Source organism: Vanellus vanellus (assembly GCF_965231255.1).
Source record: "Vanellus vanellus genome assembly, chromosome: 3".
NCBI lineage: Eukaryota > Metazoa > Chordata > Aves > Charadriiformes > Charadriidae > Vanellus > Vanellus vanellus.
The window spans coordinates 77,157,324-77,179,983 of NC_138907.1; the positions used below are offsets into that span (position 1 = coordinate 77,157,324).

Below are 22,660 nucleotides of genomic sequence, written 5' to 3' on the forward strand. Positions count from 1 at the left end.
GCTGGAGCGAGTCCAGCGAAGGGCAACAAAGATGATTAAGGGCTTGGAGCATCTGCCTTATGAGGAAAGGCTGAGAGAGCTGGGACTCTTTAGCCTGGAGAAGAGAAGGCTGAGGGGAGACCTTATTAGGGCATACAAGTATCTAAAGGGTGGGTTGAAGGAGGATGGAGCCAGGCTCTTTTCAATGGTTCCCAGTGACAGGACGAGGGGTAACGGGCACAAGTTAGTACACAGGAAGTTCCGTTCAAATACACGGAAAAACTTCTTTAAGGTGAGGGTGACAGAGCACTGGAACAGGCTGCCCAGGGAGGTTGTGGAGTCCCCTTCTCTGGAGATTTTCAAGACCCGCCTGGATGCAGTCCTGAGTAATGTGCTCTAGGCGATCCTGCTTTAGCAGGGGAGTTGGACTAGATGATCTCTAGAGGTCCCTTCCAACTCTGAAAATTCTGTGATTCTGTGAAAACAGTTACAGAATTAGCATTGAATTATTAATAACATTAACAGCTATGTAAAGCAAGTTCTTGATTTTTAAATTTAATAAAATTCTTATCCCTAGAGTTATGCAGAAAAAAAAATCTAGGACCTGTTAATAGTCAAGACAAAACATCCATCAGGTACACCACTGGAAAACTAAGAAAATCATGGTAAAGATATACTGTTTGATGAACAGTTTGTTTTGGTTTGTGAACCAAATAAAACTTTACCTTACTAGCTAGAAAAAGAACTTGGAAAGTGAAGCCAAGCATCAGCAAGAATAATAGTCATTTATATTTGTTGTGGTTTAGGACAATACTGCACATCATGTTTGTAGTCTTATTTGGAAACCTTTGTGCAATCTGACAATTTAAGTAGCTGGTTTATATCAAAATTTGCAATTTCAAGACCTACATCTACATTTCTGCTATAGTGCTGAACAAGTGCTCTGGTCTACCACATCAGCATTTTGTTTTATTAAACTAGAACATGTCTAATGTTTAAATTCTCTCTATATATATACAGATTCTTTTGCATACACTTAAGTTCTTTGTAAAATTCAGAAGTTGAGCCATCTGGGTTTAGAGCCAACTTTCAAGTGTTGAAGAAAGGTATAAAGTAATTCTAGTTAACTTCAAATTAGCAATAAAAAGACATTAGGAAATACCAAATCATATAGATTTCTATTAGCAGTAGCCCAGGAGAGCAAAACACTAAAGTACTTAAAAACTCAAGGACAACATCGGGGAAAAAAATAACATGCTCCATTTGCTCTGCTTCTGATAAGCTATGCAAAGTGCGACACCCCCAACTACTGAAAAACGCCAATATGCCATTTTCTGGTTTGCCTATGCATGGTACAGCAGATCTATAAATTTGAAATCACATACCTCTGTTTTATATCAGCCTATTCAAATAAGTTTTGAATAAGTTTAAATTTTATTACTCTAATCAATATTAATATCAAAATTCAGATCTGTAATGACAAATACATATAATACTACTGACTTCTTTCCCTTAATTAACATATTTCCACTGTACAGGGTTTACAAACAAAGCACTGGATCCGTGTCATGGCAGAAATAAATCTGAAAACAGCAGGCTGTGTTTGATTCTGGTTTTATACTTTCCTAAAAATTTGTATGTGTGTGCATTCAGAAACAGAAGTTCCTGTGTGCAAAAAGGAAATGCTGTTTTCTGTTTGTGTGTTAAGAATAAAACATTATGTATTTGCAGCAAGTATCTGTGATGCTACATGCCTTTTACCTCTACTGTTACCAACCCACAGATGTCTGAACCTTGACTGTTGAGTAGTGCTCTGAAGCCTCCCTGCAAGCATTCCCAGTAACCTTTGGAAGTCATGCAGAGCTTTTAGCACCCTTTCCTCCCGGGGTGGGGGCAGTACAAGTGCTTCCTATAACCCATCTCTGGAAAGGAAAATATGCATACACACACACACACACACACACACACACACACACACCCTCTTTCTTAGTGTGCTAAGAACAGCTGTAAAACCCGATCCACTCAACTGAGGGTCTGGCCACAGCTAGGTCTAAGGAAAAGTGGTTTCAAAAGCATAGCTAGACCTACCTCCAACATTGCTAGTATATCAGTAACAGGAATGTATTTAAGATTGTGGAGATATCGCCTTAGTTCTTAAGGGTATAGATGCATTTCACCTTTTGATGCACAAACAAAATTTAACCAGATAAAGTCTGAAGATCCAATATGTTTTTTCCCCTATTAAAATGGCATTCTGAAGACAAACAGCAGTATTAACATGAAATTCTGCAACAACTCTAAATGTAAGCAAGTCAAGCGTAACTTACTGAAATCACTTTGTCCTTACAGAATATTAATAACAGTGTCCAAGTCTGCTATATCCTGATATTTTGACAGTAATTAAAAGAGATGAAAGGAGATTAAATAAAGCCTATTTCTTTAAATTGAGGAAGTGTCAAGCAGAGATTCCACAATGAAAAGACTGTCTACAGGAAATAAGTCCAGTTCTCATTGACAGGCAGAAATGTACTGCACGGAACAATTACTTCCAATCAGAGTATTTAATCTGAGTTAACCAGAGGTATGTATTGTTATCCCTTTGCAGAATCCCGGTGGAATTTTAATCAAAGAAGTAATCTAATAAACATAATATATAGTTTGAGAGAATCAGAAGGAATACATCCTGTAATTTGTAAAGACCAGGTGCAGAATAGGAATTTGACAGAAGCAAATAGATTTTTATAGCCTCAAAAAAACACATAACTGCCCATAGCAACAATCTACAGGAGACAGAATGTACCTGTCAGGTCAGAAAGATCCAGGAACCACTTTAATTACTCTTTAGTTATCCTGAAAATACAAGATGCTGAGAAGTTAACAGGCATTGTGTTCTGATAGAGTAAATTCTTAGGTGGATTTGAGGCTTGCTTATCTAATTATTTTGGGACCCTGAATGTTTCCAGATGGGGGGGGGGGAGGGGGGGAAGGAAGTCTGCTCCTACACAAAGTAAAAGACTCCAGTGAAGTCAAAGCAGTAAGAGTAGCCCAAGGCTACTGAGTAGGAGCTATAAATAATGACTCCTAAAACCCTCTTTCAGGCTGCTCCTTAAAGTCAAAGGAGTGATGGCACCGGTGACAAGGACTTTCAAATACAAATACCCTAAAGACATAAGTGGGGGTGGACTTGTGATTTATCAAGAACAAAAAGAATTTTGAAATCTAACCTGCCTAATTTATGTCAAATAAGGGAGAATCAGGAAAATTACATGCATGATGTAATGTCACAGGGTAGACTGTCTAAAGCTAAAAAGCATACGCCTTCTTCTATGTCCAAATTAGAAGAACAACCCAAAATGAGTAAGAGTTACTTTAAACCCAAAATGGTTTGTTTGTTCAAAACAGCAATACATACTCTGTCTTATTCCACATATATCCTAACTCTGTACTGCCAGAAACATTGGCACAAACTCCAGTCTTCAGCTTAAACTTTGGTTGATAAGCTATACTAAAACTCACTAAGGGGAAAGATAATATCTGTCTCCATGTACTACATATACTGCCAGGTTCAACTGCAATAGTTATGAATAAAAAACTGGAAGTTCAGCTTCTGTTCATTTATGGTTAACCTTTAAATAGATCACTAGTTCTGACAGTTCTATAAACTTACAAAACTAATTTCTTTAAGAGCTAAGATCTCCTGCTCAGTGAGCAATTATCCAAAGATTAGTGTCTGGTAATTAATTTATTCCCTTCAATGAGCAGAAATAATGGGGATTGGGGTTTCTGTGACTTTAAGCAGCTCATGCTCAGTTACTACCAGATGCTCAAAGTCATCACAATGAATCAGAGCAGGAAAATACATTAATTGGATTAAGTATTACTTTTACCTTTCCCTCTTTCCAATTGAAAATGGAGAGCATTTTACCTCATTTAATGTGAGGAATGTAAAAGTAAATGTAATAAGAATAATAGTAAAACAAGTAAAATAACAGAAGAGTAATTCCATTTTCCTACATTTCTTCTCTGGTTCAAGAGCTCAGAAAAGCAAATGGTTGCAATCAACTCGGCTACAGAAACTGTAGAAACTACTGCTTCCTATTGACAATTCACATCAGTAATGTATTGAGAGCTGACACATACAGAAGTCAGAGACCTTACATCTTGCTGCTGAAGATCATAGAGTAGTTTAGATTGGAAAGGACCTTGAAGATCATCGAGTTCTAACACCCCTGCCATAGACAGGGACACCTCCCACTAGACCAGGTTGCCCAAGGCCACATCCAGCCTGGCCTTGAACACCTCCAGGGATGGGGCCTCAACAACCTCTCTGGGCAACCTGTTCCAGTGCCTTACTACCCTCAAAGTGAAAAACTTCTTCCTAATGTTCAATCTGAACCTGCCCTCTTCTAGTTTAAAGCCATGCTCCTCGTCCTATCCCTACATGCCCTAGTAAAAAGTCCTTCCCCAGCTCTCCTGTAGGTCCCCATTAGGTACTGGAAGGCTGCAATAAGATCTCCCCGGAGCCTTCTCTTCTCCAGGCTGATCAGCCCCAACTCTTTCAGCCTCTCCTCATAGGAGAGGGGCTTCAGCCCTCGGATCATCCTCATGGCTTTCCTCTAGACACGCTCCAGCAGGTCCATGTCCTTCTTCTGTTGGGGACTCCAGAGCTAGATGCAGTACAACAACAAAACAAAATCTTAAGATGATCTGTCTATAACACATTCCTACTTAAGGGGAAGAGGGAGCAATTTCATAAAGATAAAACCTAAAATACTCTTGGAGCCATTTTCTAATAGGGCAACACTGACCTTTCAAAATGTTACCTGTATACAGACAATAAATGTTAAGAAAAGAAGCAGCCTCTGATTTGCATGCAGAACCTTGGGAGTACCACTGGTCACCTACACCTGTTTAAGCCAAAACCAGCAGCATGCTATTCCAGCAATCTATTTTCATAGCAACTGGTGTGTTTTCAGAGAAACTGAAAGCATTACAAAAGGTAGAACACTCAAGTTAAATAAATGACAAAAACAAAATAGAAACATTTTAACATATCATATATATTCAGCATATGTAAGAGTGAGCACAAATGTGAACATAAATGGAACCTTTTAATCAGGAGATCCACGTACATGATGTCTAGGCTCTCAGATTCAGTTTTTCAATTGTTGTTTTATCTAACCTATAATACCAACACAACCCAAAAATATCTACAAATTCTATGTTATAGCAAAATACTTCCAAGTTATATTTGCTACAATGTTTTCTTAGAGTGTTTTCCTTAGAATAAGAAAACATTACCAGATGCTTCCACTTGTATTTGCTTATACCCAGTTAAACCCCAATCAGCTAGTTAGACAGTTTCCTTCTAAAAAAACTCCAAACTTTTTACAAGTATTTGGTCATCTTCATAAGCTATAACTAACACATGATCAAAAGTCTCAAATAGCATATTATCCCAGCCAACACTTTAAAATTTAAAAAAAAAAAAAAAGTTGACTGGCAGGTACCAACTGGCATCTCCTGGATACTTTGGCAAAACATTATGCCCTGCCATTACAGCTTTCAGAGGAGCAACACACTGCTTCAGAGAAAGCAACTTTCAGTTTCCAACTCTTATCAAATATGGGGCTCAGCATGAATTCTGTCTCCCAGAGACAGGGCATAACTGACTGGCACTGTCTGGCCTCTGTATAAGATAGGGTCTCTGTAATCCTGCCAAGATCAAAACTGGAACCAGAAAGATTAGATGGGGGGAAAAAAAAAAAAAAAAAAAAACACACACACCAAAACACACACACCCCACACTAAGCAGCTATATCTTGCCTCTGAGAACATGCTTTAGAAGTCTGATAATGTTGGCTGGTAAACTACTTCATCTTTCTTGATGTATTCACATTGATTTTTTTCTTCTGTGCAGCTTAACTTTGCACATCAACAAACCACTGGCCACAATCACGCCTGGAGAAGCTGCCTCATATTTGGAAATGGCTGAAAATAATGCAGCACCTACAGTTACAGTTTAACTGTCAGGAGCTATATAAACAAATGTAAGCATTCCAGAATGAAAAGATGAATTAACATTTACTTCTGAGGAACAGAATCATACAAAAGCTTTGGCCACAGAAACTCAGTATCAGCCTGTTTTCCATCTGCACATGAACTACATTCTAGAGCAATTTAGAGGTTGAAGCTCACACAACATCCCATAGAGTTCAGCAAATACAACTAAATTAGTAACTACATAAAGCATCAGAGCATCAAACAGTTCTATTGGGCATTGTTTTCTGTACTGATCTTATCAGGCTCTGATAAACCTTCAAAATGGAAGATAATTTTCACAATAAAACCACTAGAGATCCAACTAACCGGGTCAGTAAATGTGATTTCTAACTAGCAGCCACTGGTGTGGTGTTGGAGCGTGGGTACTGTTAACAGATGTAGCACATACAAGTGTATCAAGTGTACAACAGAATTTTTTTTTATTGTGCCCCAAAAAAAATTTAAATGATCAGGGTGAATACAGGACACCTAGAGTTGGATTCAGCTTCCATGTTAAACCACCCAAGTACAGATGTCTTTGAGAGCAGTCAAAGCTCCCACTAGAGTCAGTGGAGATCTAGTCAGCACAGCGAGGTTAAACTGCAGTTTCAGCCCACCCTAAAGTTGAAGCCTGCATCTGGCCAGCTGAGTAACTCTCCAGGTTCCACTGAATATATGGAGTACATCTCCATCTACTCTAATCTGCAAGTTGAATCCCATACCTTGCCAGTTCTCTCCTGATGTTGCATCACTCTTTTACATTTTGCATCACTGGCTGAAAACACCCATGTCACCAAATATTCCAGTACAGCAGAACAGACAAGCAGAGCAAAGCAAAAGAAAACATACCAGTAAACACAAAATGCACGTTACTGGTCCAGTGTGATACCAAGCATCACTGAATGATTGGCACCAGTGCAATTTAGGAAGGCTGCACTGCACCTCAGTATATATCATGCCTTTCAGAACACAAACCCCTCCAACCATCACAGTTGCTTCAACGGTCCCATAGTGACCCAGATAAAAACAGGAAAAAAAGCAGGGAGGGGAACTACTAAATATAGTTTACCTATTTATGATTTTAGCACACGCCAGAAATAACTGAGGGCAAAAATGCAACTATAATACTTCCAAAGTGATACTCCTTAAATTGGAGACAAGCACATGAACAGACTAGCTCTAAAATCCTATAGTACGGTTTTCCTTCACAAAACATTTGTGATATCCTTGTCTTACTAAACTGAAATTCACTAATTCCAGAATCTCAAAGGACCTGTGCCTGTCTAAGCTAAACCATGTAGGAAAAGGCTCCACAATTATGAAACTACTTCATAAAACAGATGTAGAGTAGCTAAAGACAAAAAGTAGCTGCTAAAACAAATTACAATGCCAACAGCAAAGCATAGATGTAATCAGAAGGAGTACAAGTCAATTTGGAAGATTAGACCTTATACAATCACGCAAGTAAATGTGTGTGGATGCAGCACCCTAACTAGAGGGTAGCTTAACAAGACACATCCTACCTTTAAAATAAGCAAATTGATTTTACCTCTGATCTCTTCTTTGCCAGCCTTAACAACTGGTAGAGGCTCATTCTTCCTTCCTCTGCTTTTACACTAGTCCCAAACTCCCCTAATTTCAGCTACCTTTGTGTAAACACTGCTAAGCCATTCTCTAACTACCTCTTAGGTTCCCACTAAACATCCATGCACTCCCCCGATCACAAACCCTTAATCCCATTCCTCAATCAATATCTTTGTATTATACAAAGCTACACTCAACACTTCATTAAAAGGTTGGCCACTACAGGGACTTATTCAAGAAAATGAAGAATTTTATTAAGTATACAGTTCCATTCTTAGCAGCATTTTTTACTTTAAAATTAATTGATCACACTCCCAAACTCTGAGTTGTGCACAGAGACAGGGGGTAGTTCTTGTGGTAACAGTACAGGGAGCCTGCAAGAAAAACAGTTTATAGCCCTTATGATTCTTCTATCAGGAAATTTAAAGTCAAGAAAAGGTAGAGCTTAAGAACTGATGGAGGACCCTAGATTAGATGTTCTGCCTTTGAAAAAAAAAAAAAAAAAAGTAGGCAGTAAAGGTCTAGAGCTTGTTAGGAAACTGATAAGGTATATACAGAATACAGTGGTTGTTAGAGGGCAACCTCTCTCCCTCCTCTGACTGTTTTTATGGGCAGTCTTAAAGATATGATACAGTAAATATAAAAGCCAGGTGAACAATTGTATATAGCACCACACTTACCTACCCTGATCAGGAAAACATGGACCCAGAAGACTAGTTTGTGGGATATCTCACAAAACAGGAAAGAAGTCTCAGTTGCTCAGAGGCAGCCAAAAAAAAACAACCAGAGTAGTTTGTAGGGTATATGCTTGTCCTTACCTGTATTTTCATAATACAGTTATCCTTAGTAAATACAGTAAGATTATTTTAAAGTATTTTGGCCAATTGCTGAAATAACACATGTTCAGCTAAAAAAATACAGTATACAGTTGTTTTGTCATAGACCTCGATGTAGAGACTGAAGTTGTATCATATAACCGCCATTAATAGTAAATTAAATGTATTATAACACGTACAAGAGATTAATACTGTCTGAAAAACAAATGCACTGAACAGTCTTTATTTCAGGATTAACACTATTTGAAATTAGAATCTTACAAAACCTTTTTGCCACATTTCTTGTGGTGAGGCCACAACTGGAATACTGTGTCCAGTTTTGGGCTCCCCAGTCCAAGAGGGACAGGGAACTGCTGGAGCGAGTCCAGCGAAAGGCAACAAAGATGATTAAGGGCTTGGAGCATCTGCCTTATGAGGAAAGGCTGAGAGAGCTGGGACTCTTTAGCCTGGAGAAGAGAAGGCTGAGGGGAGACCTTATTAGGGCATACAAGTATCTAAAGGGTGGGTTGAAGAAGGATGGAGCCAGGCTCTTTTCAATGGTTCCCAGTGACAGGACGAGGGGTAACGGGCACAAGTTAGTACACAGGAAGTTCCGTTCAAATACATGGAAAAACTTCTTTAAGGTGAGGGTGATGGAGCACTGGAACAGGCTGCCCAGGGAGGTTGTGGAGTCCTCTTCTCTGGAGCTTTTCAAGACCCGCCTGGATGCAGTCCTGAGTAATGTGCTCTGGGCAATCCTGCTTTAGCAGGGGAGTTGGACTAGATGATCTCTAGAGGTCCCTTCCAACTCTGAAAATTCTGTGATTCTGTGATTGTAAATACTTGGACAAATCAGTTTTACAGCTCTTAGGTAGCATGAATTGCATGCAACATATTATTTTCTTTGCTTAATATTAGAAAAATCCAGAACACCAGAGTTAGGTCATGCTGACTAAACTTCTGACTGCGCATACAAAAACTAACATTGTCCGTGCCAATTTTGTGCAGTTCTACTCCAGCCTTCCCACTAAGCTACCCAGTTCTATCCCCATTCCCCCACACACACACCTTCAAGGGTCACTGATTTCACTGCATGAAACTAAATGTTCATTAAACTGCTGCACTATGAATAAAAGACTTTGATATGTACAGAGGTGTAAAAAGCTGTTAATGCTCCATGCTTCAATTTGTAAAAAATAGGGTTACTCTGATAGGATTAGAAAATACATCAAGATTGCACATTTTTTTAAGCTTCCAGAAAACTTCCTAGCGTTGATTTAATTTTCTAGATCACTGCCTGCACCCAGCAGTGTCAGAAATTTTAAGTTGAGAGTTCTAATTTCTTTCAAGTTTGGAAATGCAATGTTGGGTTTTGAAGAGCCTAAGCTACATAAATATTTCAAAACTAAGAAATTACTTGATAGTATAAAAGAACAAAGGGCAATTTCAAATTCGCTTTTATGTACCAAAGTCATAAAGGCTTTCTTTAAAGTACACACCTTCAGTTTTGCCACATACAACTTAAACCAATGAACTCAAGGAGCCACAAGCAGTATTTTCACAAATGAATTGAAGGAGAACCCAAAAGTCATCATATATTGTACACCCAAGGTTTGAAAAAAATATTATCTAGCAACACTACATTGACTTTGAGAAGGCTGTTACTCTGAACCTTGACACATACAATGACACATCCAAAATATGCACCAGAGTTCAGGTTCTCAATTCCAATCTTACTTGCTTTAAGGTTAATAGCATCTTTCAGGTAAAGTGCCATTACCACACCTTCTTTCCTCTCAAAAAAATAAGCAGCATTGTATAGCAGCTGATGTCAACCAGTTCAAACCACTCTGAAACTACCATAGTATGCACTAAACATGGAGCAAACTGACAATAAATAGGCTCTCAGTCTCACCTATGTAATCCATTGAGATTATTCCAAGCCCGGTATGTTCTCCAGCATGTTTAATTGTAACACAGAATCAGGTTACTTTTCAAGTAAGCCCAGACTGTGTGGCCCGAGAACACTCAGTACTTCTGATTCTTTTGATAAGAGATACAGGCCTCCTTGGGCAAACCAAATTGATTTCTGTTTTACACCAATGTCCTTGTTGTTCAGCTATTCCTTCTGTATACTGCTTAGCTGCCATCCAGACTCTAGTCTAGAGCAAACTCAGCAGCTCCTTAAGAGACATCTCCATAGTACGTCTGGATGTAGAAAATAAACAGGACAGTCACAGTCAGCCCAAGGACAACAGGGGGCTCTGGAGTGCCAACACCAGAAACAGCACAGACAAAAGCCTCTAAAGATATGGCCCATCTCAACATTCACGAAGGATCACTTTTTAATGAATACTAAGATTCTCTTTTCTTGAATTCTTTGGCTCTTAAGCATTCAATGCCATACAGTAAGAACCCAAACTAGGACTTCTCTAATTAGAAGAATCCTTTTTGGTGTTGTAGTTAAGATGATTATTTTTTTCTTTTGCAAAAGAGCAGCTTTCTTACCTTGTACACAAGAATGCTATACCTGGACATCATATAATGAACTTGCAACTATCACAGCTGTGTTTTAGTCCAAAAGAAAGGACTGTTCATTCCTTCTGGACTGCAGAAGCAGAAAGCTTGAAGATGACTGTTTGTATAGGATATTCTACCATAGTCTTTTATCCTTGCTCAGAGTTACAGCATTGATAAAACAGTAAAAGTATTTTAAAAATCTGTCAACTGTGGTATCAACATACTTTTTTTGTTGTTTTTACAGTGAACTAGAAAGATTTTGGGGTCACTTACCCAATGCACTTTGTTTGGAACCTTATTACTGAAGCATCTTGAAAAAATGTCTAAAACCTAGACCATGAGACAGAAGACAGTCCTTATTGTCCATTTTAGAAGTCATTTGCACAACGACAAAAATTAAGGGAAGTAAATTAATAGGTAGCATGTTTTAAATTACTTATTATTCTTCATATATATATTTACAAATGCAAAAGAAAAAACTATTCTGAGGTACTTCAAACATATACATGAAGTACAGTTCTACTGAACAAAGCACACTGCAGAAGTTAGAGAGCCAAAGAATTCACTACTTCTGCTTATTACAGCAAAAAGGCAAAGTAGTTGCTTTACAACTTGCAGTCCAAATACAACCCCACCACCTAAGGGAGAGGATGTTCCATGGGATTATAGACATGCTGCTGATGACAGCAAGAGGCTGGGCTCAACATCCCAGTAATCCGTTCCTGTGTGTGGGAACTAACACTGATGCTTTTTAAATTGGTCCCATCCTTGCTAAAGGGCTGCTACTCTAACTTAGCTATTAGAAAAAGTCATTCCTATCCAGTTCCCATGAAAATTAACAGCAGGATATAAAACAGAGCTGCTATTATTGTAATAAATTAGATTTCTGGAAGTAAAACAGATAATGTAAGATCACAAGGGAATGTTTTCTCATAGAATTATCCTTTCTGTACGTATTTGGTAAAGATTAAACTGCAGTAGACTAAGGCTGCATTAACTGTGTGTGTTCACAAAACAAAATATTAAAAAATTGTGGAAGATATGAGAGAACCTGTATTATTCCTTCTGCCACAATGAGTATTGTCAAATAAAGGAGTTGCATCCAAGCTAATGTAACACTAATGACGTAAGTAATCAGTATATCTCCCTCCTTGTAGTTCATGGAGCAGAAGCAACTTCGAATTGGGCGATTACTTGCTATGCATTGTAAATCAATGTTTATTAAAAATCCTTGTTTTCCTTAGCAACACACAGCAATGTAAGTTTGAATTTTATGAATATTCCTCATTTCAAAGCATGGTATTTGAGGTGTAGGATTCTATTAAAAGGTTTTATTCATAATTCAGAACAACCCCTTTTCTTCCTTATGATGGTGTTACATTACATAAAGATTTTGGAAAAAACTGTCATATAAAACCAAACTAAGATTTATATAGGTATTTCTGAAAACTAAACTGAAGATTTTTTTTTATACATATTTTATTTAAAAGGCTAGAAAATATCAAGAGCACCAATTACAAAATTTTCTTAACATTCAGGAAACTAAAGGTGCTTTCATGTGACTGATCAAATAGTTATACCAATTTCCAAGTGTTTTATAAGTATTAATAAACTAATCCATAAAGCTAGAAATGAGGAATTGAAATACAGATTAGGATAGTTTCCAAAAGTATAACAATTCTACAGCTAAATCTGAACTGCCACTCAGTTCCTCAGTTAAGATTATTTGCATGTGGCTCTTCAAATAGTAAATAATGTCTATATAAACTTTAGGAAACATTAAATTTCACATGACTGTTGAATCCCTACATTATGAAAGGGGCTGGCCTAGAGCACAGCTCCCACAGCACAGCCAAGGCAGCCAGACACAGCAGTCTGCACAGCAGCTAGCCAACAGCAGGACATACCAAAGAGGGCCAGCAGCTCTTCTCAGAACAGCAAATACTTGCTCAGCAGTGGTGGTGCCACATGGCACAGACCCCAGCAACCAGTGGAGCAATTGTCCCTGTCACACCATAGGTTCCAACCCAGACAGTGCTCCTGGGGGAGGATGCATCTGAGCAGGTCTGGGGCCCCTAACTGAGGCAGCAGGAGCCAGACTACCTGCCTGCAGAATGGGTGTGCAGGTAGAGTGTATGTCTTACCCAGTGAAGGAAATGTGGGAGGAGGTCAGCACACTACAGAGCATCAGAGATGTCGAGAGATTTACTTTTATCTCCTCTGAGACTCTGAAGCTTCAAGAATCTGAACCCCCCGACTATGCTGAAGGAGAAGCAGGTAGTCTGCTTGTTACTGTGAATCCAGCAAAGGGCTGCAAAGATGATCAAGGACCTGGAACATCCGACACACGATGAGAGGCTGAAAGCAGTGAGGCTTGTTAGGCTCAAGAAGAAAAGGCTGGGAGGGGAAATCTTATAAGTGTGCATAAGTACCTGAGGAGAGAAAGTTAAAAAATAAGTCTGAGCCAAACTCTTCTCAGTGGTATTCAGTGAAAGGACAGGAGGCAATGGGCACAAATTGAAATACAGGAAATTCCATTTAAATGTAAGAAAAATCTTTTTTATTGCAAGGGTGGTCGAACACTGGCACAGGTCACCCACAGAGGCTGTGGAGTCTCCATCCTTGGAGATGATCAAAACCCAACTGAGCAAGGTCCTCAGCAGCCTGCTCTAGTAGACATTGCTCCAAGCAGAGAGGCTATAACCTTAGCCATTTTGTTATTATCTGTAATTACTGAAGTAATTCAAACTGGCTAAAAGAATATTACATTTCTTCATGCAAAACTAGTAAATGAATAAAAGGAAGAGAGACCAGTAACATTTAAACTTCAAGTTTGCCATTAACACCACTCCTCTCAAGAGGCTAAAGAAATCAAATCATGATAAGAGAGACAGAATACTATCAGGAAACTTAAAATGTCTGGAGACAAAGCAGACTAAGTTAAAAGATTAAGTCATCTTTATGGATAGGCAAACAGCACTAAGCACTCTTGCTAAGTCTAAGAAGAGGGTCTATTAATAGACATATACATTTTGTTAGCCTAAATAACTGCTGTCTAAAGAGGAAGTTAACGCAAAAATCAGGAAGGGATTTGATGAACCTCAAGGAATAGTAGCCAAAATGGATGAATAAGACGACGTTAAACAGACTACAGGGACCAATTAAAGAAAAGTTGAAGACTAAGGAGCAATGCACACTGGAAAACTTCAAATTCAACTAAATTCCACTGAATGCAGATACTAATAAAAAGCAGCCAGAAAAACATTAGGTTATGTAAATAATGCAAGCTAGATAGCACAATGTCATCACAGGACATCACATTATGCCATAAAATGGCAGAGTGTTATTTGGAATATGACACAGTACCCTTTTCCATATTACAGAAGGTTATAGAGGCATCAGAGACAATGACAAAGAAATAGCATTAACTGAGAGTATGAAAAGTGTTCCACGTGGAACAAAACTGTTAAGCCTTCAAAGATTTATCTGAGGAAAAGACATAAGGAGACACACACATAAGTATATACACACACCAGTCCACTTAGGCTGCAAAACAAAGTGGCAGAAGATGGACCAGCAAGCCATCTAGATAAAGTATCTTCAAAGTGAAGGACAAAAAGGTTTCTTCTGCTACTCAGAAATCAAACTTTGTTTGAGTCTACAACCATCTGCAGAACAGTCTAACCCCATGACACTGCCGTTTACTTGGATTAGAAACGAGAGCCTTCAACTTTACATACACCCTTTAGAAATTGTCATTTAAGGATAAGACTGGAAAACAGTTTTAACACTATCTTAAGAACCATCAAACAAGGCATTTATCCTATGAATAAAAAATAAGCCAAAATACATTTTCATTTTAACACTTCTTTTTTTAAAGATGTTTTAAACTATTTTAACCTCATGTTTAAGAGCTCCTTCATTACTTTGATGCATGTAACTAGATTAGTATAGCTACAGGCAGGCACTAAACTACATTTCACTTTTTAGTGTTATAACAATGTAATAGCTTTAAGACAGTTTCATCTTTACTGATAAGGTTACACTAAGAGCAAATTACTCTGCAGGACATTCAGTAAATTTCACTCTCTTCTAACTTTTCACCTCATGAATGAAGTACTGTAAAAACTTTGAATTTAAGTGCATTTGACTGAGATTTTTAGAGAATACAGTTTTGTCTGAAAGGCAGCACACAAAAGCACATAACAAAGCACATACATTTAAAGCAGAGCAGTGGCAATAGCCAGCCATCTTTAACGTTTATAAGGATGTTTCATCACTGTGAAATTAAAGTACTGCCTCTAAAGAAGCCCACAAAAATAAACTGGTAAATAGCTTTCAGACACATTAGGAAGATTATACTCCGTAATTAAGCAACTTGTTGCAAGTTCATCCACAGTTGGAACAGGAAGAGATCTAACCAATGTGAATTCCAACAAGACAAAGAAAACCAAGACAACCTAGCTAGCAGGCACAAGGCTAATCAGTCTGCAAACTAGTTATCAAGAGTACAACAGAAACGCCCCAGAGCTGGAGGCATAAAGATATATGTGCATGTATGTATGCATAAACAGTAGCGGAATTAGGTATTCTGTCCTAAAGAGACAGCACGCCAAAGAAACTACTTTCAACTTTCCAGTTTGACCCAGTCATAATTTCAGCTACTCCAGAGTCTTCATTTACATACATATTTATAATCACAAAGCAAGGTCAAAAGAATACAAAAATATAATTAGAGTTGAATAAAATGAATCATTACTTTTACATTAGGTTAGTTCTCAGACAATCTGCTCATGTTGCTAGCTCCCTGCACTGGTTTCAATGGCCACAAAAAACATGGGAAGGAAGGCAGACTACAGCAGCACAGATATCCAGTTTTTGTGGAACTACATCCTTCATTGCAATGTAACACTTATTGACCAAACTGTTACATAGTAGTGTGCTTTCTTGTACCTCACACAAATTACAGTTTTGTGCTCTGATAACTTATATGTTTCAAATTTATTTCTTCTCAAAAAGGGAGAAGAAAAAGAAGTCAACTGCTCTCTCATAAGCCATGTGACATCATTCCAGCCTGCCAAGCTTCCCAATTTACTGGAAACCACATGCCATAGAATTACAGATGAAAGCATGGTTCTGAAGGACAGTTACAGAAAAAGGTCTTGAATAACAAAACTGCCGGTGGTGTTTTTATCTCTGAAGCAAACCTCAGGAAGATAGCAAAAGACTCAAGGAAAGAGTAAAGGAAAAACCTCAACTTCAAACTGTCCTGATAAATTAAAAAGCCAGCCCTGCTCAGCAAAAATAAGTTACCATATATGGTAGTGGCTCAGTTCAATACTTGTAGATCTCTGTAGTCATCCAACAGCATTGTGACAGTATCTGAGTTATGGCCTAGATAACACAGCAAAGGCAAAATTTTTCTCCCTGCCCTATTGGACCCACAGCTGACGGTGTTAAGGCAGCTCAATGAATGACCAATCATTCTGATATCCAGAGACATCACCAAAGGCTGCACCTTACAAAGTCAAACCAAGGTAGATACATACAAGCATACAGATAACCAGTTCAGGCCAGCTGATGCACTGTCTTCTATTAACACTTGCTACCACAAAACAAACAAGGATGCAGAACAGTAATAACAGTATATACTCACTGTGCAGGGCTACTTGTACAAGTGAAGAGGAACAAACATACGGAGAATAATCCAGTGGTGTTACAGAACCCACATTGTAAATCATAGAAAGAGGAGTAATTAAACTAGTAGAATTAGTATTTTATCTGCCCTTTCTTAATAAAACCCAGTTTTTCTGTTGCCACTAGTATCTCAGCATTTATTTACCTTTTGAAAGCAGGTATGTGTATATACACACAAAAAACCCTACATAGTAGAGGCATCTATCATGAGAGCACAACACAGGACTAGATGGGGCTCACACATCAGATCTCTAACCTAAGATCTAAGATAATACAGGGGCTGGCTCAGTGTGTCACATCCCTCTGTGCCAATGCCAACAGGGAGAGGAACCAAGTGCTCCTCCTGCCAGAACCTGGACTGGCTGCAGGGCCGGATCCTTTCCCTTCAAGGACAATCAGACTACAATTGCATTTGAACACTAGAGGCCTACTAGGTCTGCCCTATTTCCAAGGACTAAAAGCCTCCTGTATTTCGTTGTCATTGTGTTTTTCCGCTCAACTTGTTCCTCAAACACAATGAGCTATAAACAATGAATGGGGGTAGTTTCCTGAGACTTCAGGCACATCTTTCTAAAAGTTTTATACTTATATTGGGGGCTTTTCCTCTTCTGTAGTTGTGCATCAATTAGCTTTTGAACAAAAAACTGGCTACACAAATAAACAATGGAAGTGTGCCACATAAGCAAAGAAATTAGCTTTTCACCAATATGAATACCAAAATATTGTATACTCATTATGTTCAAAATTTTTTTATAAATAGTATGAATTATAGTTAGATGCTCCTTGAAATCTGTGAAGCCTCTATAACCCACAGCACAAGTTTTTCTATTAATGCTCCTAAAACCTACAACAATGTTATAGTTATTCATCTTATTTACCTAGTGCTGATGCTGCATTTTGGAGGCAGCCTTGCTGCTTTGCCTGTACTTTTGGTTCCTTCCACTCCTTATCTGCGAGGCAAAGTCACTTCTTGACTACATCCTCCTCCCATTTTGCCTTTCATACTGATAAATATCCATCCATCTACTAAAAATAACTAAAATAAGCACATACTATGATTACTTAATTCCCTCCCATTTTGCCTTACATAGAGATGGCAAAATGTTTTTAAGAGATAAAAATAGCACGTACTATAGTCTACTTAATTCTTCTTTTTGAGGAAAACACCAGGCAAGAGACAACTACTGGCTGGTCCCAAAAGAGCAGGCACACAAAAACCTCTGGCAACACATACGCTTCTGGCAACAGCTAAGTAGTTAAGAAAAATTGAATTCTGTGGTAATCTGGATCAACTGCAAGATTCCAGACACCTGGGGTCCCAGGCGGGATTATCTGGAATATTCATGCCTTTCAAAAATCAACATTTCAGATTTTAAAGATTTTTTTTTTTCCAGAAGGATTAGAATATTAAACTTTGTATTCTAAAACAAAACCACACAGCAAGAAAACGTTCATTACAAATCCCAGTTTTCACATTCATTAAACGTGACTCAAACTCAGTTTCCACTGTCAGTTTTGAGTCACAATCAGTCTGACTACAAGAGACTAACTAGATTAAGTACTATAATCAATACCACAGGAATGATCAGGCTTGAGTTTTCTCTAACACTAAAAATCATACTGAATTTATCCCATTAGTCATTCTTTTTCTGTCTACAATATACCAGCTAATCCATCAGCATTCAACGAGAGCTTCACAAAGTGCAATTTGCCATTTCTGATCATAGCTCCCCTTCATGGTAATATTGTATCAGAATTTGGTTAGTACCATTCACTCTTGGTCCTATCTTCAGCAAGACAAAAAATAGCATACAAATAGTTTCTAGGCAATGAAGTTCAACATTAAGAAAAGAAACTCCTGTTTGACAGCTGCTGCTTAGCCCTTGTGGCACCCACTCATTCGGGTAGTTTCAGGTATTAAAAGGGAAGACACCTTTTTATCTGCTGTTCTGCTATTTACAGGAGGCACTTTTGTATTTGCAGTACTTCACATCCATGCAAGTCATCTAGTCAATGTAGCTGTCTCATGCCATTTCCTCCAACTTAAACCCATTTGGATTTAAAAAAGCAAAATGAGTGTCTTATGCATTACCCAACACAAAGCACATCTGACGGCAAAACAAAATGCAGCTGTAGCTTTTTTTTTTTAATAAAATTAAAAAAAAAAAAGTGATGCAGGAGGTGCTGGCCACATCCAGGACTCGGAACTCTTCCTGCTCTTCTAAGCAGGATGCAAAACATCTAGGCTCTAAAGCCAGGTTCTATTCCCACCCCCCCCTTTTCTGCAGTTGGGCAAACGTTCAAAAACATGGGTGGAGTGCACCCGCAATCTCACCTCACTTAAACACCAGTGGTGCAATTACTCTTCTGGAAGGTAAGAGATAATAATTTCAATCCTCCTCTCGTTGATTATTTTGACTACTGCACTATCACCTAAAAGCCAAATATTTTTTTTTTAAGTACAAGAAGATTATTTTGAAAGAACCAGATCTGCAGATAAAGCAATTGCATCTCTGTACCATGAACAGCAGAGTATCAATCACCCATGTGCTTCTGCATTTGACTGGCCATCAGCTCCCAGATCAGTATGTGAATGTTCACAGCCCCTCCTCTGAACAATCTCATTCTTCTCCTGTACAAGCAAAGGAGCCCAGGCACCTACTTCTGGATGTGTTTCCCTTCTGTGAAACAGGCACTGCCACACCCGATGTGTAGAGATACATAGCTTCCCATCTTTCTCGCTGAAGAACACCGAGCAATGTACCTTGTACGTCACCACAACAGTTCAAACGCTGGAGAGCACATTGCTTAATGCTCCACCACAGCTTTCCAACATTCTTACTTCAGTCTAAACACCTGCCCCGGTTTTCTACTTCAAACAACAATAGTAAGTGAGGGGAGGAAAATCAGCTTCTTTGTCTCCTACATCTCAACTTTAGGCCCACTTAACCCAATATTAAGGAAAACAAATTTCAAGACTCTTGTAAAGGTCTGTAACACCACCCTGTACTGAAAGTTTCCTAGAATGCTTATACCTCTGCAAGGCTACATAGCTAGAACTCCTTTTTTTAGTGAGGAAAAAAAACATGAAAGATGCTTGGTTTTTTAATATTTCATGTTAATATGTAAGTTACCTTTCAAAGAAGTCAACTTTATTATTATAATTATTAATTCGTTATTATTGTTATAAATTGTTATTACTGCATTTCCTCAACTTACAAAGTCAAAGCACAAGACACTTTTCAAACAGAATTTACATAAAATACAATAGAATATACGCTTACCTTTGAATTAATACATACTGGTGTGTCTCGAATGATTTATATTAGTAATGGCAGAGTAGAGATTTGATTGTGATAGTACTGTTATGTCTTCAGAGTTTAGTAAACATCATTAACTTTACTGGTGAGTTTGGGGATACTGGTTACAGCAGTAAATCTGCACATCAAAATGCTGGTTTTGGCAACTGTTAAGCCCATTCTTGACATATTTTAAGTGCCACTATACACCGCTGTTAATTAATCATTTAGACTAATCATTAGACTAACTGGGGCAGGGGAATAAAACTTTCTGGGACCACCAGTATGCATTCTTCCCATAATGCACGATGACAGATGCCTAAAAATACTGCTGTGGAAGGAGTCGGAGTACACCTGCTTCTCTCCCCGCAGCTTCTCCCCCAGCGTCCTAGCAGGTTTCTGCCCCGTGCCCTGCCTCTGGGGCACGGCTGCGAGCGCAAACCCTCGTTAAGGAGAGAAGAGCTCCTCCGCCTCGATGAAACGGCTATTTCCGAGTCCCTCAGCCCAGCCCCACGTGCTGGCGGCGGGGCAGGCTCCGGCCCGGCCCTGCCGCCCGTCCCGGGGGGGTGGGTCTCGGACACTGACAGCCGGGCAGTGAAGGCCCGAGGCGAAACGGGCTGGAAGCCACCGCGACCTTCTCCCTCGCCAACCCCTCACCTGTTTTGAACGCCAGCTGCTTGTCCTCGCCGCCGCCGAAGAGCTGGAGCATAGAGACGAAGAGGACCCCGCACGAGTTCTGGATGCCGAAGACGGCGCCGTTGCACCACATGGCGGCCAGCATCACCACCCAGCCCCAGCCGCCCTCGGGGGGCTCTGCCGCCGCGCCCCCGGGGCAGCCCGCGCTCCCGGGGTCTTCCGTCGCTTCCCGGGCTTGGGCCCCGCTTTCGCCGCCCGGTGCGGCCGGGCTACCGCTCCCGGGGCACCACTCGCCGCCGTTCTCCCGCCGCGGCTCCGCCACCGGCGGGGCGGGCAGGGGGGCGGCGGCGGGGAGGGGGCCCCCCGCGCCCTGCGGCGCCAGCTGCTCGCTCACCGGCGCCATCCTCAGCCGCGCCGCCGAGCCGCTCCCGCCTTCCTCCTCCTCCTCGCGACCTCTCTCGGCCCCCGCGCCGCCTCAGCCCCTCACCGCGGGAGCTGCGGGCATCCTGCGGCGCTCTGTCTGTCGGTCTGTCTGTCTGCGCGCGCCAGCGAGGCCGCCCCGCCGCTCACTCGCGCCCGCCCCACACACACACGCGCGCGCGCGCCCCGCGTCCTCCTTCGCCTTCGCTGTCGCTGTCCCCCCCTCTCCAGCTCTTCCCGCCGCGCCGCGCGCCGAGGGGTGACCCGCCGCCGCCGCGTTATTTTAAAAGGGGGGCTCCCGTGGGGGCGTCAGCGGCACGAGGGCTTTCCTCCGCGCCGATTGGCTGAGGGGAGGGAGGCGGGGGGGGAACCGCAAGGGGAGGGCGGTGAAGCCACGCTCCCCTCTCTCTCCTATCCCCCCCGCCTCCACCCCCCTCGCCCTCTTCTGCCTCTTCAGCCGAGGGGGCGGGGCGGGGCGGGGGCGGGCGCGGGCCGCGGCGTGTTAGCGGCGGCGATAAGCACTCGTGCCGCGGCCCCTTGCGCCGCCGCTCGAGGAGGGAAGGGGGGGGCGGGGGGGCCGGGCAGGCGCGGGGCTGGAAGTCAACAGTTAACGGCCGCCGCTCGCGCTGGACGGGGTCGAGCGCCCCGGGTCCCCACACGCAGGTAGCGCGCGCGCACTGCCCTGGCGAACCTCGGCGGGGACGCGGGGAGAGTAGTAAACAAGCCCCTGGCCCCGCTCCCAGACCGAGTTAGTTCCCCGTGAGCAGGGCAGTTACACCCGGCGGTGTCCTGTCGCGGCCACCCTTTCTGGGCAGCCGTGAACAGAGGGAAAAGCGTTGAATGTCCCCTCCCCTGGCGGTTCGCTAACAACAACCAAGTAAAGAAGAAAAAAAAACACGCCAAAACGCTCAGGGAGGGGCGCGCTCCTTGCCTTCTCCTCCCCGCCACGCCCGCGCACGTTGACAGCCGTTGCTCTCCCCTCATGGCCGTTGCGTGGCCCTGCCCGGCGCTCGCCGGCCCCGAGGAGCTCTTCATCCTCCTGAAAGGAGGGCCGGCCCGCCTCGGGGCTATCAGCCCCGGTACGGAGGCGCACCGCTCCAGGGGCCCTCGGGGCATCCACCTTCCTCAGAGAGCTGCTCTCCGGAACAGCTCTCCGCCTCCCCTTGGGCCACCCTTAGCACTTTGCCAGGGGTGAGGCTGTGGTGAAACCGTTTCTCCCCGGTTGTCTTCTTTTTCTTTCTTTCTTTTTGTTTTTAACCAAAGAAAGAGAAAATACTGCACTTGCACACCTCGTGAAATGTTTCCCACTTGCATAGAGGCATCAACTCTTGATCTTTCCTCCCCACCGCCAGCAAAGTGAGAGGATAGGGAAAGCTGAAGTCAGGAGTGTTAAATGACAAGCTTTTTGACCCGTGATCCTACTTCCAAAACTCTCAACTGCACATCTGTTCGTGTGTTTGGCAGCTACTTATGTTTTAAGCAGTTTGGGCCTGATGAGGAAAAGGAGCTTCTTGAAAGAAAATCAGCAGATTAAATCTGGAGACTTTGTCCTTCCCCGTGAGACCTGGAGGGCTCTTGCATTCATCCGCCATCCCCATTTCTTCCCTCAGAACCCGGGCTGCTACTGCTCTGCCAGTTGCCCCATCCAACTCCCCTGCCTGCCTGTTA

General features: G+C 41.4%; 1 protein-coding gene across 1 annotated transcript in view; it reads right to left on the bottom strand.

The window, feature by feature from the left end:
• SLC16A10 (solute carrier family 16 member 10) overlaps positions 1 to 21,202 on the bottom strand; it is a 76,916-nt gene extending 55,714 nt beyond the window's left edge. The window contains exon 1 of the mRNA XM_082481121.1: positions 20,594 to 21,202. Within this exon, the coding sequence (XP_082337247.1) occupies positions 20,594 to 20,975 (382 nt within the window). The 5' untranslated portion in view covers positions 20,976 to 21,202. The remainder of the gene's footprint in view (positions 1 to 20,593) is intronic.
• Between the last annotated feature and the right edge of the window lie 1,458 nt (positions 21,203 to 22,660).